This window comes from Mesocricetus auratus, unplaced genomic scaffold (assembly GCF_017639785.1).
Source record: "Mesocricetus auratus isolate SY011 unplaced genomic scaffold, BCM_Maur_2.0 Super-Scaffold_100691, whole genome shotgun sequence".
Classification (NCBI taxonomy): Eukaryota; Metazoa; Chordata; class Mammalia; order Rodentia; family Cricetidae; genus Mesocricetus; species Mesocricetus auratus.
The window spans coordinates 43,520,238-43,536,196 of record NW_024429267.1 but is presented as its reverse complement, the minus strand read 5'-3'; the positions used below and the strand labels follow the sequence as shown (position 1 = coordinate 43,536,196).

Genomic DNA, 15,959 nt, shown 5'->3' with positions numbered 1-15,959 from the left:
TTGTAGTGCTAGCCTTGGAAATGTAATCTAGACCATACCCAGAAATAGCGAAACTGCTGCAGAAAAATGTCTGTAATTGTTCTGTTCTTACTCATTTCTTTTTTTTTTTTTTTTGGTTTGACCATACCAAGCTTTATTGTGTGAGCACTCTTACTCATTTCTTACCTGCAGGGTTATTTGCTTCATTCATCTTTCTGTATGTCTATTCATGCATCCAATAATCTTCTTATTTCTCTATATCTATCTATCTGTCTGTCTGTCTGTCTGTCTGTCTGTCTGTCTATCTGTCTATCTAATTTGTTACACTTGATCTCACTTTGTCTAGGAATCAGTATGTCCTACTATTAATCATTTTTCTAAGCTACTGTTCTATCCCTGTGAAGAGGCAACATCACCAAGGCAGCATATAAAAGAAAGCATTTAATTGGGGGCTTGTTTTTACAGTCATAGGGTTAGTCCATGACCATCGTGGCAGGAGTGTGGCAGCAGGTTGGAAGGCATGGTGCTGAGGCAGAAGCTGAGTGATCTGGGCACAGAGAGAGAGAAAGACCTGGACTAGCACGGGCTTTAGAAACCTCAAAGTCCATCTCTAGTGACACACCTCCTTCCCCAAACAGTTCCACCTACAAGAACTAAGCATTAGTATATATGAGCCTCATTCAAACCACCACACAGTATGAATCTGAAATGCTCCCCACAGTTTCATGCCTTGAATATGGATCCCCGGTGTGTGGCACTAGTTTGAAGGCTGTTGGGTCTTTAGGAGGGTGGGCCCTAGCTGGTAAAAAGCAGATTCCTTTGAAGTCTATAGCTGCCCCAGTTCTGACTTGTCCTCTATTCTGTGTGAACAGCTGCTCAGCCTCCAGCTTCTCTCACAAGGGACAGAGCCACTCCACCCACACACCCTGACTGAATCCTTCTGAAACCCTGAGCCAGAAGGAACCCTCCCTGTGTTTTTTCTGTCACTCAGGGCACAGCAATGCAAAGTTAACCGAAACACCTGCCATATTCAGGAATACGGATGCTGTAGGCAAGTTTGTAAAACAGGACTTTTCCTTCATTTTTACCCTTGTGGAAGTTGGCATGGGGGTCCTGTCTGTGTCTTCTGAGCACATAACACACTCTATGCCCATCCCAGTCTGCACTGGAAAAGCCTGCAGTTCTGCCTGTGGACTCTTCCGACATTTTGTGTCTGCTGTGTTCTGGCAGGATGCAAGGGTGGGGAAATTCATGTTCCTAGGAAGCAGTCCTGCTTTGTGGCTTTTCCTAGTGAGAGGTGAATGAATGTCTGGTTACCTCAGGGCAACAATGACAAGGAAAAATAGTGTTTCCACTCAAGTCTACTTGGGTGAGTCAGTGAGTTTGTCGGGGTTACTCACAGGCGTATGGGTGATCAAAGGCAGCTGCATCACTGGAAAGCCCTTCTCAGCATAGGCTAGGACTCACCCACTCATGAGAGCTTTATCCATTGAGCTTCCTGCATCGCCTGCAGGAGTGGTTCACTGTTCACTTCTTGTAGAGGGGCCTTAGGAGTTTAATAATTTGATGTGCTGTGCTGAGCTGTGCTGAGTTTCCTGAGTCTCATAAGCTATTTCAGTCTGCTGAGTCTCCAACCACTTTTTTGCTTTGTGTTACCTGGGGGAAAAGATGGTTTAGCCAATATTTTAGAACTTTGTATGTACAAAAGTCTGGCGTTTGAGTTCAAAGATTTAAAACAATTTTTTTTCTTCTCAATGAATGGTTGGGGTCCTCAGTCTCATTCCCAGCTCTACTGTATGTTTATTATTAGGTTGACAAGGGTTTTAGACTTCAGTCTGCTGAGTCTCCAACCTCCTTCCAGAAGGGAGTGACTCAACTTGGGGGAAAGGTTGCAACCTAGGTGACCATGGAGTGACAGGAGGTGGTGGATTAAAAGTGCAGCTCCCCAGCACTTTTCTGTGGAACAAAAGAACTTTGACCATCATATTAGACACTGAATCTCAGCATTGCTCCACAGAGGCAAGGCACCAGTGTTCACATTGGTACCCATCTTGATAGTGAACCCTGTAATGACCTCCTCCCCTTTTATAGCCCACCTTCTTGTTTCCCCATCACTTCTCTGCATTGACTGCTTGCACACAAATCTTTATCTCAGGACCTGCTTTCTGGAAAAAGAATATGAAGGGTCCTCTAGAGAGCAGTAGAGCTGAGTTGTAATTTGCCTCTCTCTTATTCTTAAAACATGCTGGAGTTCCAAGGCTCTCTTTGGATAAAAGTCGGGGGGGGTAGATGGGTAGGGAGAAAGGAGTGGTTTGTGAATCTGATGATTTTGTGTGTCTCTTAAGAAGTGATTTTGTCACATCAGTGTTCTCAGCCTTGCCTAGTATATCTTTATCATACTCTGTCTTCCAAAACTTACGGGTCACAGAGGAGAAGAGGGTGGGAAGACTGTAGAAGCCAGGGGTGTGGATGACTACAGCAAAACAGTGTTTTCTGGGCAAACAGAGCAGCTGCACATATGAACTCACAGAAGTTGAGACAGCGTGCACAATGTCTATGTAATCTCAAGCCAGAAAAAATCCTAGCCTGGAGGAAGGAGGTAGGCACAAAGTCCTACCCCCTTGCTGGGGAACATTGTTGATTCATAGGTACCAGGAATGGGAGAGTCAGTTTTTTTAAAGGTTGTGTTCCCCAGTAAGTTGACCACACACATATGGGCAGCACTGATTGTACTTAATGGGCTTTAAAATATGAAGGCACAAACTTGGGTGGGTATGGAATGTGGTAGACCTGAGAAGGGTTAGTGGAGGAGGAGTGAAGCTGATCAAATGCAATGTATGGAATTATTAAAGAATTAAAAATATTTTAAAAAGAAATAGTGTGGTATTTCCTCTCAGCAAAAAGCATGTATCCACAACATTTTCATATTATATAATGTATTAAGTAGTTTTGTTCGAAAAGCTATATGCTAATTGACTTTCATATCCTCCATCATCCCTCTACTGGGTATTGATTTGTTTGGGAAAATAGTGAGGAATGGTAAATTCACATTTTTGCTTTTTGGGTTTTACCTGGGGGAAAATATGGTTCAGCCAATTTTTTAGAACTTTGATGTACAAAAGTCTGGTATTTGAGTCCAAAGATTTTTGTTTTTTTGTTTTTTCTTTCTCCTCAATGAACGGCTGGGGCCCTCAGCTGATGGGGAAGTCCTGTGTATATGTCAATAAAGCACTGTTGGCCAATACGGAAGCAAGATAGGTGGGACTAGGAGTCCAGGAGTACTCTGGGAAGGAGAAACACAGGGAGTCATCATGCAGTTGCCTTAGGGGTAAGAAGTCTGAACCCCTTTCCCCACTAAGAGAAATACTTAGATTAACATTTATGGAGTAAATACTTAAGTCAGAGCTAGCCAATAAGAAACAAGTAAGGCCAACAGCTTCATAATTAATACAGTGTCTTGTGTGTTATTTGGGGATTACAACATGGCAGAGCCCAGGCGACTAGCGGGGGGGGGGGACCAAAGTGGCAAGCAAGGAAAAGGCTTTACTCAACACTCAGCCTCATTCCCAGCTCTACTGTAGGTTTATTATGAGGTTAACAAGGGTTCTAGACTTGCTTACTGTGTGCTTAGGAAGTAGGAGCTTTACCTTTCCTCATTTGTGTCCCCAGCCCACAGCATGGTATCCACCACACAGAAGACAATCTGTAGACCCTGAGGTAACAGAAGAGTGGCATTTCCTGCCTTTAGGTGTCTGATTATGCTGTCTGGGCCCTGATACAGACCCTAAAGTCTGATGTCAACAGCCTGCTTCTTACTTTCTGTCTGATGTCCATGTTTTGCACCATCACTTAAGCCCCTGCCATGACCAAGGACCCTGCTGCATGCTTGTGATGAGGGATGCAGAGGAATACATAGGATGAGCTAAAATCCCAGTCCCAAATGAGCTGGGATCAAGATTTAATTGTTAAAAAGCAAGTGTCAACTCATATGTATGCCATGTGATGATAACCCATTAAGTAATTTTGCCTTTTATCTAGCTACGGGCATTAAGGATACTTTTCTTTTTGGCTTGTCACAGGAAAGAAAAGCACCATCAATAAAATTCTATCTATATTGTTCTCCCTATTCTGGAATGTTTCCTCTAACTCGAAGTAGCTTTAGATTTTGGCTTTTCTATTTTTTTAAATCAATGTCCTAGCTAAAAATTATAAATCTCTGTCATTGTGTTTCATGTTTCTATACTACTTAGTAAAGCTATATGTCATATTAAAGAAGATGAGATATTATTAAGACAGGATGTTAACACTATCATGATACTTCTACTCTTAAAGTAGGAGAGCAATACTGAGGCCTTAACTTCTTTAGAAGAGTTTTAGAGGAAAAGAAATTAAGTCATGTGAGTTAAGCCTCTGGCAGTTCAGCTCTTGCCACCCTAGGTCTATCAGGACGTGTCACCTACAAAGTCTACTGTGGTACTTAGCTGTATCTGTCAGGGCTCCTAGTCTACCAGTGACTTGCCCCTACAAAGTCTACTGTGGTACTTAGCTGTATCTGTCAGGGCTCCTGATCTACCAGTGACTTGCCCCTACAAAGTCTACTGTGGTACTTAGCTGTATCTGTCAGGGCTCCTGGGTGTAGGTCAGAGCTGGCAGCCTGCCTAGTTTAGATGTGAAGGACAATAGATAACTCACAGCACTGTAGAAGCATGGGAGCATGGGGTCAGGGCAGAGGTGTGTCTGAAGATGCAGGGCTGCTGAAATGATAGGTATGTGCTGCAGCCATGGCTCCCACAAGCTGCCCAGGCAAATGGAGGTCTTCCTACTTGAGAAAGGCATGTAAAATACCTGCTGCCTTGTTAGAACGATGGGAAAGAGCTTTGTTAAACGTCTTCTTTGTTAAACACTGAAATTTTTAAAAAAGCAAACAAAACTCCAAACTTCTCATTTAGTTAAGGTTAAAACTTATTTCCTGTGATTTTGTCATCAACAGGAACCACAGTTGTTTACCACATTGTCACATTGCCTTCTAGTCCTGACGCCAGATACTCTTTATCCTAACATGGGACTATTCATCTCAAGTTAAAGGTTTTAAAAGCATATATTTATACTGTATCCATGTACATATATCTTTCAGTTTAATGTTTGTCTTCCCCAGGACACAAAAGGAAGGGACCAGAACCACAGTGTTAGGGTACTATCACATGTGGTAGGCATTTACCACTGTGTACAGCATGGATGTTGGTGGCTAAATCACACAGGAAATGATCCTAGTTTTTCTCTCATCTGACTAGTTTAATCCATTGCCCTGGCAGGCCTCTAAATGACATCACTGGAGGCTGTTTCCATCTTCAGTGTTGAGGTGAGGCTCACATAGGATCCCAGATACTCTAGAGCCCTCTGCGGCGGGCACATGTGTTTACAAGCTGCTTGAAGGTCTCGTGTGGTTGGACATGGGAAATGCAGGTCTCTGCACTTTGCTCTGCTCTGTCTTTGGAAGTGTATGCAGGCCTTCTGCTCTGAGTCCTCTGATACATCTTGGAATTCCAAGTGTAGCTCTCTCCTTGGGCCTGGCCTTCAGCATCTCAGCTGCTTTTGAGGGCTCACAAACACTTCATTTCCTCTCAGTTTCCTGGCCTGTTCCCCTTGACCTGGTCCAGAGAAGCTTCCTCTTCTGAGGATGGGGACAGTACTCACCCACTGGTGTTCCTCCGGAGTCTTGCGTTTTTGGCTTGTCTCCTGGAGACTCAAGGGCCAGAGATTCTAGTTACACTTTCAGAGTGGTTCTCTCTTGGTCCCCAGGCAGTCTCTGCTTCTGGCTGAACATGGAGGTCATGAATAAACACACAGACATTTGGGGGAGAATAATGCAGGGTTAATCTCTCAAATATGTCATCTATCTGTCTCATTTATGAAAACAGTGGACTAATTTCAAGGGAAGCAAATTGCTGACAGTTTTGCCAAATTTCAAAAATCTCCTTACAAAGTTTGTCAGTTTACTTTGAACTCTAGAAAGCAGCATTCCACTCAGGCAAGAAGAGGGGGCTTGCAAAAATGAGATGGGTCTCCAGGGACTATGCTCCTTTCTGCTGCCATAAAGTTTCTCCCAAACAGTCAAGACCTTGATAAAACAAGTATCTGTCATGTTATTTAGGAAGGGATGACAGGCTGAGAGCCACTGAGCAAGAGATAAGCTGCCCTTGACTTGGCAAGCTTCCACGCTTGGGAATGGTCCGCACACTGATGTGCCATGAGAGTTCCCTCTATTGGTCCACTGACACAATTTTAGGGAAGGAAGGTGGAATGTGTCTGTGTCCCCTGGTGATGATATGGTTTATACCACCTCTCTTAACAGCCCCAGCTTTTACTAAGCTATGGGCAAACACAGTCTTATGCTTTGCCATTGAGTGGTCAGACAGGACCTGGGAAAAACCCCATGGAAAATATCATGCTCTATTGTGTATCAGCTAATGCTTACTTGGAAAATAAGCATGTTCAAGCTTTTTATAGCACAAGTTCCTTTGCGACAAGAGAACACTGCAAGTAAGGATTTTATGTTGTCATGCTTAACCTCTGTGACTTTTACAGCTTCATGCCAGCTGGGGCATGGTAAATTATGGAAAGCAACTATGAAGATGTCATTAAACTGTCTGCTGCTGTACCCCCCTTTCAGAAGCTAGAGACGAAAATGTGTCTTCATATGTCATTTTTGTTTCTTTGGGTCATATTAACAGTCTGAGGCATTACTTCTAAAAACAGGTCTATCTATACTCCCTTTAAAAGTCTTAATAAAATAGTTTTTTAAAAAAATACAATGTTAGTTACCCACCATGTATTTCTGTAGAATCTACTTCATTATCAAGGAAGGGGTCTAATAGCCTTTGTAGCATCTAATGAACCCAAAGTGAGAACACCTGTTAGGGAAGAGAACCAAATGTTCAAATGATTTTTAAAATTAAAATGCACCGAAAAGGGGACTCCTGTAAAAGGGACAAGGAGGCCAAAGCCTGCACATCTCTTGGAGAGAGCCCACACCTGCTTTTATGCCCAGGATGCAGGTCCCTTGAACATGACCACCGCAGAGCCAAGTACTGACACAAACACACAGGGGTTTATTAAGAACGAACTCGAGTTGCAGCAGGGGAAAGGGGGGGGGAGCCCAAACCAGCAGGGGAGTGGGCTTATAAAGGGAAAAACCCGCATGCTAGAGAAGTACAAGCCTTGGTGTTTTCTGATTGGTTCAGGGGACTGCTTCCTGGGTCAGTTGGCCCCGGGCTTAAGCAAGCATTTGGAAATTTCCCTCAGAGCATGTGGTGACCTATTGGGATAACTGGTGACCATGATAAGATGTTTGTTTCCTCAATGTCAGGCTGATTCAGCAGGATGTGGGGGCCCTGGAGCACCTTTTATCTATTTGAGGTTTTTTTCAGGAACTGGGATGGCAAGGACATGTCTTGTTCAGTCACTTCTCTACCTTCCTTTCTGAGTTATAGTTTCTCACGCAACCTAGAATTCACTGATTGGCTAGACTGGCTGGCCAGTGAGCCCCATGGATTCCTTTGTCCAACATATGCAAATTATACTCGATACTTAGGGATCCAAACCCAGGTCCTCATTCTTGTGCAACTGATACTGAAGCATCTGCCTGCCCTCTTAATTTATAATGCTACTGAAAACATTTAAACCATAGATTGTCATTCAAAGGTCCACAATACCACACTGACTGCAATCACAAAACTTCTGAGCCCCAAGATGACTGAAGTAGTAAGGTCTAGCATTGCCCCAGGTGACTGCTGTTCTTTCACAGTAGTACAGCTGGAGGGAAAGACTTGTCTGCTTGAATGAAAAGCTTGTAGCACTCTGTTTCGTGTAATTGGGGCGGGTACTTGGATGGGTAGAAGAAACAATTAGTAAATTGGAATGACATTCATTGAAAAGCTGGGCATTTCAACAAGACAAAAAGGCAGTCCACAGAATGGGAAAAGATATTCACTAACCCCACATCTGACAGAGGGCTAATCTCCAAAATTTACAAAGAACTCAAGAAACAAGTCTCCAAAACACCAAAGGATCCAATTAAAAGGTGGGGTACAGATCTAAATAGAGAATTCTCAACAGAGGAGGCTAAAATGGCCAAGAGACACTTAAGAAAGTGCTCAACATCCTTAGCTATCAGGGAAATGCAAATCAAAACAACTCTGAGATACCACCTTACTCCTGTCAGAATGGCTAAAATCAAAAACACTGAAGACAATTTATGCTGGAGAGGATGCGGAGAGAGGGGAATTCTACTCCACTGTTGGTGGGAGTGCCAACTCGTACAGCCTCTTTGGAAATCAGTGTGGAGATTCCTCAGGAAAATGGGAATTAATCTACCGCAAGACCCAGCAATTGCACTCTTGGGCATATACCCAAATAAGGCAAATTCATACAACAAGGGCATCTGCTCCACTATGTTCATAGCAGCATTATTTGTAATAGCCAGAACCTGGAAGCAACCTAGATGCCCCTCAACTGAAGAGTGGGTGGAGAAAATGTGGTACATTTACACAATGGAGTATTACTCAGCAGAAAAAAACAATGGAATCTTAAAATTCGCAGGTAAATGGATGGCACTGGAGGAAGCCATCCTGAGTGAGGTAACCCAGTCGCAAAAAGACAAACATGGTATGTACTCACTCATATATGGTTTCTAGAGAGTCTGGGAAACAGGAAAGAACCTAAAAGATATGCATATATGCATAGTACCCAAGAGAAGAGGATTGAGACAAGATCCTCTGAATGGATGGGGAACACGGTGAGGGGTAAGGGGGAGTGGGAGCTGGGAAGAAGAGGGGGGAGAAGAGAAAGACAGAGTAGGTCATGGGGGAACAGGAAGTTGAGTGGGTGGGGGTAGAATAGGGGGAAGAGGGAATCATAGGTTAGAAGACAGACCAGGCACCAGAGTGACCTCTAGTGATCTAAAGGGATAACACCAATTGACAAGCTATGTAATAGTGGAGAGACCACCTGGAATGCCCATTCCTGATAGTGAACTTGATGTCTATAACCATCTGGGAGCCTTCATCCAGTGGCTGATGGAAGCAGAGGCAAACACACAGTTAAACACTGAACTGAACCCAAGGAACCCAGTGGCAGAGAGAGAGGAGTGATGAGCAAATTGGCAAAGAATGGGCTGGCAAAACCAGCAGAGACAGCTGATCTGAACAGGGGAGAGCTCTTGGACCCCAGACTGTCAGCGGGGAGGCTAACATGGGACTGATCTGGACCCCCCCAAATGTGAGTGTCAGTGAGAAGGCCTGGACAACCTATGGGGCCTTGAGCAGTGGATCAGTGTCTATCCCTGGAATACAAACAGTCATTGTGTGCCCATAGCACAAAGAGGGATGCTCTCTCAGCCTGGACTCTTAGGGGAATGCCTGGACCTTACCCGGAGTGAAACGACAGACTCTAGATATCCCCTATGTGGAAGGAATTGGCAATAGGGTGGGAGGCTGGGGGGGAAGGGGAGTGCAGGAGGAGGGGAGGGAGAGGGAACTGGGATTGACATGTAAAACAAGCTATTTAAAATTAAAATAAAAATGATATTAAAAAAAGAAAAAAAGAAAAGCTGGGCATTGGTGGTGCACGCCTTTAATCCCAGCACTTGGGAGGCAGAGGCAGGCAGATCTCTGTGAGTTCCAGGACAAGATCCAAAAACAATACATGGGAACCCTGTCTCGAAAAAAACAAAAAAAGACATTCATTGAAAGATAAATTTGAAACATCTCATATCTTCAACTCCATTATATATTATCAAAATCTAAAATCCTTCTTTAGATTCCTCTTCAGCTTTTTTTCATAGAGCACACCCATATAGATTTATCCAGGTTTATCTTTTACAGGGTAGACTGAGAACTTCGAAATCTGAGTTCAGACTACAGTTTTATAAGCTTATTCCATTAATAAATGGCCTGTCAATAACATGAAAGTATTAGTTTTGCCATTTGTCATTGTGAAACATTTTTGGTAAGCCTTTGGTTTATTTTTCCTAGAAATGGTAAACTGATACTTATCTTCCATCAGTTTATATCATATGTAACTTCGTAATAGTGAGTACACTGGCAGAAACAGATCTGGAATTAAACACAATGATTTGGGTTTGCATCCCCCAAACAGGACAGAAGTTCATGGGCATGCCAGAGAGTCTGCCAGCTTTGAATACTTCATTTGGCAGGAACAGAGTAAACACCTGTTAAACATACTTGGGTCTGATGCTAGCCTATGAGTTGGTTACATTCTTTAATTAAGCATTTCTACTAATATGCCCAGGTAGTAACTCTTAACAGTTTTTCTGGTAGGACTCCTACAGAACTTGTCTTAATGAGCTGCCGGGCTCCCTAGCAATCAGCAGCATCTGTCTGCACAGTGTAATTGGCGTTCTAAAGTGCTGTCCCCAGGCGATCTAGTTTACAGTGTGGCACTATAATTGGTTTGCTCATCAGATTATTTTTTTTGGATGGGGAGAGGTAGTAGTTTGATCTGCTCTTCATGATGGTATCACAATTTTTAAATTAATGATTTGGAGAGTTAATAAGATCTTCCATTTATCCTTGATAGAAATTGTTACTATCTCTATCAGTGTTTTCAGTTTCCTAATTCCTGCCAGTAATAAAGCATGGCATGCCAAGGACAGTTAGGCAGTTAGGTGAGAATAAATAAATATCGTGTATTTTGACAGGCATCCAATTGATAGGTTTGGGAACATTTTAGAGCAGAGAGAGTAAGGTCAAGAGTTAGTGAGAGTGAGATCGAGGGAGAGAACATGTACACAGTAGAGTAAGACATAGAAAGGGTGTGAGGGAAGGAGGATGTATAAGATTGACAGAAATAGAAAAGTAGTGATGACTATAGATAAACAGATTCAAACAAAATGGAACACACAGAATGGAAAGAGACACCATGAAAGAAACCAAGTATCTAATGAGATGGAGGAGGAACATCCCAGCAATGTTGCTCAAGATTCCATGTCTGTACTTAAGTCTGTAGAGTGTAGGTGTGGAGGTCAGAGGCTATGGGACACCATGGTACTTACCAAGATAGGGAGCTGGCCCAAGACATCAGTACCATAGCAGGCAGAACAGACCCTTGAGCAGCTGATCATCTGGGCATAGTGAGGGGGCTCTGTACTACTTGCTCATACATGTTAAATGTGCTTCTCAACTCTTAATGTCTTTCTTTTCTTCTTTTCCTATATATACACACTTTTGTTTTGGATACAGAAAAGTACTCAAGGAAATCTCTGTTGGAGAATTAAATCCAAATGAAACTGTTCAGGCCAATGTGGAAGCCCAGCTCCTTTCCAGGCTGAATCATCCAGCCATTGTCAAGTTCCATGCAAGTTTCATGGAGCAAGATAATTTTTGCATTATCACAGAATACTGTGAGGTGAGACTCCCCTCTCCTAGAAATATTTATAAAAATATGTTGCATGATAATTTTATATATAGAGATATCTCAAAAATTTTGTTATCAAACAATAAGTTGAATTCTAAAGGCCTGGTGTCTCATGTCTTGTAGCTAAGAATAATCTTCTCTAAGTAATTGACAAATGTTGTGTAATAGAATATTTGTTTAACTATGTAAAGATGTGTTGCTTTTGTTTATGTTGCATTTGTTTAGCTATGTAAAGATGTGTTGCTGTTTCACTTTATCTGCCTAAGGCACCTGACTTGTCTAATTGGTCTAGTAAAAATATGAACAGTCACTAGCTAGACAGAGGAGGGACAGGTGGTGCTGGCAGGCAGAGAAAAAAAGGGAGCAGCTGGCCAACCAATGGCCAGCCAGCCAGAGGTCAGCCAGCTAGACATGGAGGAGGCAGGAAAGCAGGGTAGAGGGTTCATGGATGAGGTAAACAAGCTTTGGGGCTGCATATAAATTAGTATAAATGGGTTGATTTAGGTTAAAATGGTAGCTAGAAACAAGCCTAAGCTAAGGTTGAACATTCATAATTAATAATAAGTCTCTGTGTCATGATTGGGCACCAATTGTAGCAGGCTTTCTTGGACCACCAGTCCACAATTCCCATATTCTATTCCACAACAGACATACTCTTTTTTTTTTTTTTGGTTTTTTGAGACAGGGTTTCTCTGTATTGTTTTGGAGGCTATCGGTCCAGCCCAGCCTCGAACTCACAGAGATCCGCCTGCCTCTGCCTCCCGAGTGCTGGGATTAAAGGCATGTGCCACCACCGCCTGGCTGACATACTCATTTTTAATGATTGTTTTTTCCCTCTTTGGCAAATCAGTCAGAGTGAATATTTAAGAAGGAATCTCCACAAAGGAATGCTTTTACATTTTGAGGGGGCAGGTTGCTGAAACATCCTATGATAGTATAATGAATGCTCATCTAGACTCTTAACCAAGGCCTGGGTACAGCGGGGGCATAGTTTGCATTTTGATTTCCAGGTCTATTGCTTGATATTTGAAAATTTGAATATGTCTTCTTTCCCCTAGATAAGTCTGTCCTATTTATTTATTTGTGAATTATGGCTTAGTATTTGCAGTTTTCTCTGCTACTCTCTGTTCTCTTGAAGTAACAGCTTTGTGCTTTACTGAGTCTCAAATGAGTGTGAAGCTTAGAAAGATGAGAGAGGAGAAGATGGACAATATGAAGCTGTGGTGTAGATCTTGGTGTTTACAACTCAGAGGTTAGGTATAGGGCCGGTGACTGGGGTTGTGTCAGACAGAGCATAATAAAAGGTGTCATGCTTAAAATTAATCCCTAGATGGTCTTTGGGCTAGACTATCCAAATACTTCTTAGGAGGATTTGAAACCATGGAAAACCAAATTAGTCAGCTCATCACTTGGGTGGCTCTGGAACCCCAAAGAATTTGTGCTAGGAAGAAATAAGTCTCTTTGGAGCAGAAGGCCAGCTTGTTTTGCTTCAAGAATTTGGACAACCAGATGGAAGCTAAGGGTGCCATGCTTTTGAGAGACAGAAGGAAGAGTAGAGACTGTACCCAAAAGACCCATGCTACTTTCACATTTGCTAGTGCACCAGCCACTAAGAAACCAGTAGTCAAATTCATCTGAATGAACTTGGAATATTCTAAACCGTGGCCTTTCTCCTTTAGCCACTCTCCTGACTTGCTCCTGCTCTCCTTGGAGGAGTGGCGGGGAGGCAGAGATATAGACAGACAAATACACACACACACACACACACACACAGAGAGAGAGAGAGAGAGAGAGAGAGAGAGAGAGGTAGTGATGATGAACACCAGTTACTTAGATATGTGACTTCTTTACTTAATGGGTTCTTAAGAAAATCAGTCATCGGATGAGGAGTGTAGGTTGATAGCATTGAATTGAATAGCCACTCTGGAAAACGTGTTTCCAGTGTAGCTATGCTATAATTTACCTGTTTAATACTTTTTCTTCTTTAACTCCTTTAGTTGGTAAGCTTTTCTTTCAGAAAAACAATTGACTATGATGATAATCTTACCCACTGGTGATTTTGGCACACTTCATTTTTTTTCATAAGATGTTGATATATTGTTTGTGTAATTCGGGCTTTTCCTAAATTCACTATGTAGCGGTAGCTGGCCTTGAACTCCTCATCCCTCTGGCTCCATATCCCAAGAAATGAGACTGTGGGTATTGGCCACCACACCTGAGAGCACACTAAATTTTTCTAACGATACTTCCTTATCTTAAGACACCCTTGGCTGAAGTCAGCGTTGCTCAGTAGAAGGTGCTGGAAAAGCGGCCCATGCTGCTGCCCTCTGTCACAGTCACCTCTAGTCATGCTGACTTTTTGTCTTTACAATTCAGGAATTTGATGTCAAAAACTTTATTGTTTAATTTTAATTAACTTAAAATGAAGTGGCTCATGCAGCTAATGACTGCCATGTGTGACGGGTGTAGCTGACATGCTCTTCTTTTCCTGTGCTAATTCTGGTGTTTGTTTGTTTTTTTTTTAATATACTGTAATTTGAGCTTCCGTACTGGCTGTGAGACTACTCATATCTCCCACATTCCCCAGACTCCCAGTTTTACTGCTCTGTGTGGTACACATTTGCTTCACTATTTCTTTTCCATTTATACACACTCTATCTAGCCGAACTCTATCTTCCTGATCTACTTGAGAATAAACGTGTTGTAGTTTGCATCTTGAACTGCTTGACCATCTCCCAGAGGCCCATGTTGATACAGAGGCTTAGTTTCACAGCCTACTTATTAGAAAGTGGTAAAAACTCCTAAGTGGAGCCTTAGGAGAAAGTGGGGATGTTGGCATCATTCCTTTGAAGGTGACGTCAGAATGTTCTTTCCTCCCAGATGCCAAGTGTCTTCTCTCAGCCATGTGCTTCCTACCTAATGATCTGTCTCATCAGCCCCCAAAGCAATAGACACAACCTACTACTGACGGAAACCTCTGAACTCAGGAGTCAAAGCAAATCTTTCCTGCTTTTGAATTGATTTTCTCAGGGATTTTGTCACAGCAACAGAAAGCTAACTAATACAAAGTTCCGGACCCAATCTTGTCCCAAATAGCTACTGTGTTTTCTAAGGCCAGGGACTTTCTCTTTCATAACAACAGTTAAAGTGATTAAAAATTTGGGAAATTAGCACTGAAACAGTGTGAGTATGTAAGTCACTATAATTCCCAATCAGAATCTCACATCTGCAGTATCAGACCCACTTGGTAACTTGGTGGAAATACAGTCCTGGCCGGAAGCCCAGTCATACTGAATCTGATTTTTTTGGGGTGGGATTCAGCCATCTGTGTTTTGACAAACTCACCAGGTGAGTCTGAAACAAGCTGACGTTTGAGAACCACCCATCTAATTCACAATCTATATTCAAACTTGCTCATTTGTTCCAATTACGTCCTTAGAAAGGGCATTTCTATAAAAATGGTTTTTGTTGTACAGAATCCAATGCAGGATCATCTGCGTTAATTTTTAAATGATGGTTGGTTTCCATGGACCAAGATGCTCTCCTGGGAGGGGATGTTGCCATGGTGATGGCTGCCAGCTGCACTGCACAGCTGCTGGGCTTCCAGGGGTCTATGGATCCTGAGCTGTCCATCCGTCAGGCTGCCTATTCCCAGGCTCCTAAGAAATGATGTGTGCATGTTGCTCCCTTCTTGTTAACAGAGATATTTCTCACCTTCAGATGCAAATTCACTCTTTTTTTTAACATGGAAAGGAAGTTTTATTGGAAAGGGAAGGGAGTGGAGGAAGGGAGAGAGAAGAAAGAGACAGAGAGAAAAGAAAGGGGGAGAGACAGAGAGACAGACAGAGATCTGTCTGCCTTCTCAGAGAGATGGTGGAAAGAGAGAGAAAATTCACTCTTAACTTGTTCAGGCCTGATGCTATCTTTTTCTTAATTGAGGTAAAGTTACTGATATATGAAATGGCAGGTAACCAAACCTTAGTCTCATAAAAAAATGTTATCACCATGGCAGTAGCTGATCTCTCTACATCTATGTTTCCTCTTGAAAAATTTAATTTGGGACCTTTCAATTTTGTAGTATATTCATGCATCCCTGATATGTCTACATCTGCTGCTCAACCCCACTGGTATCTCAAATTATGTGTGTATGGAAAAGTAAGCAACCAGGGACTGAGGAGATGACTCAGTCAGTAAAGAGCCTGCTACATAAGAATGGAGACCACAGTTTAGATCCCCAGAACCCATGTAAAGTCTGGATGTGGCGGCATGTGTCGCTAACCTTAGCACTGGGGAGGTGGAGATAGGAGGATGCCCAGAGCTGGGCAGTCTAGCTGATCAGTGAGCTCCAGGCAGACTCTGTTTCTAAATAGGAGGTGATAGAGGACAAATTCCTTCCATATACCCATGTACACACACACACACACACACACACACACACACACACACACCACAGGTACATGTGCATTCACATACCCATGCATATATACACACTACATATGCACACAATAAATTCATAAAGAAAGCATCCACCAAATGGTATTGTAGTG

General features: G+C 42.6%; 1 protein-coding gene across 9 annotated transcripts in view; it reads left to right on the top strand.

Annotated features, from left to right (window-relative positions):
- Window positions 1–15,959, top strand: part of Nek11 (NIMA related kinase 11) — a 216,641-nt gene that overhangs the window by 29,915 nt on the left and 170,767 nt on the right. For 7 of the 9 annotated variants that reach the window (XM_040739898.1, XM_040739901.1, XM_040739897.1 and 4 more), the window contains one exon: window positions 11,238–11,403. The exons of the other annotated variants lie outside the window; for them this stretch is intronic. In XM_040739898.1, the coding sequence (XP_040595832.1) occupies window positions 11,238–11,403 (166 nt within the window). The remainder of the gene's footprint in view (window positions 1–11,237; window positions 11,404–15,959) is intronic. 9 annotated transcript variants of the gene reach the window in all.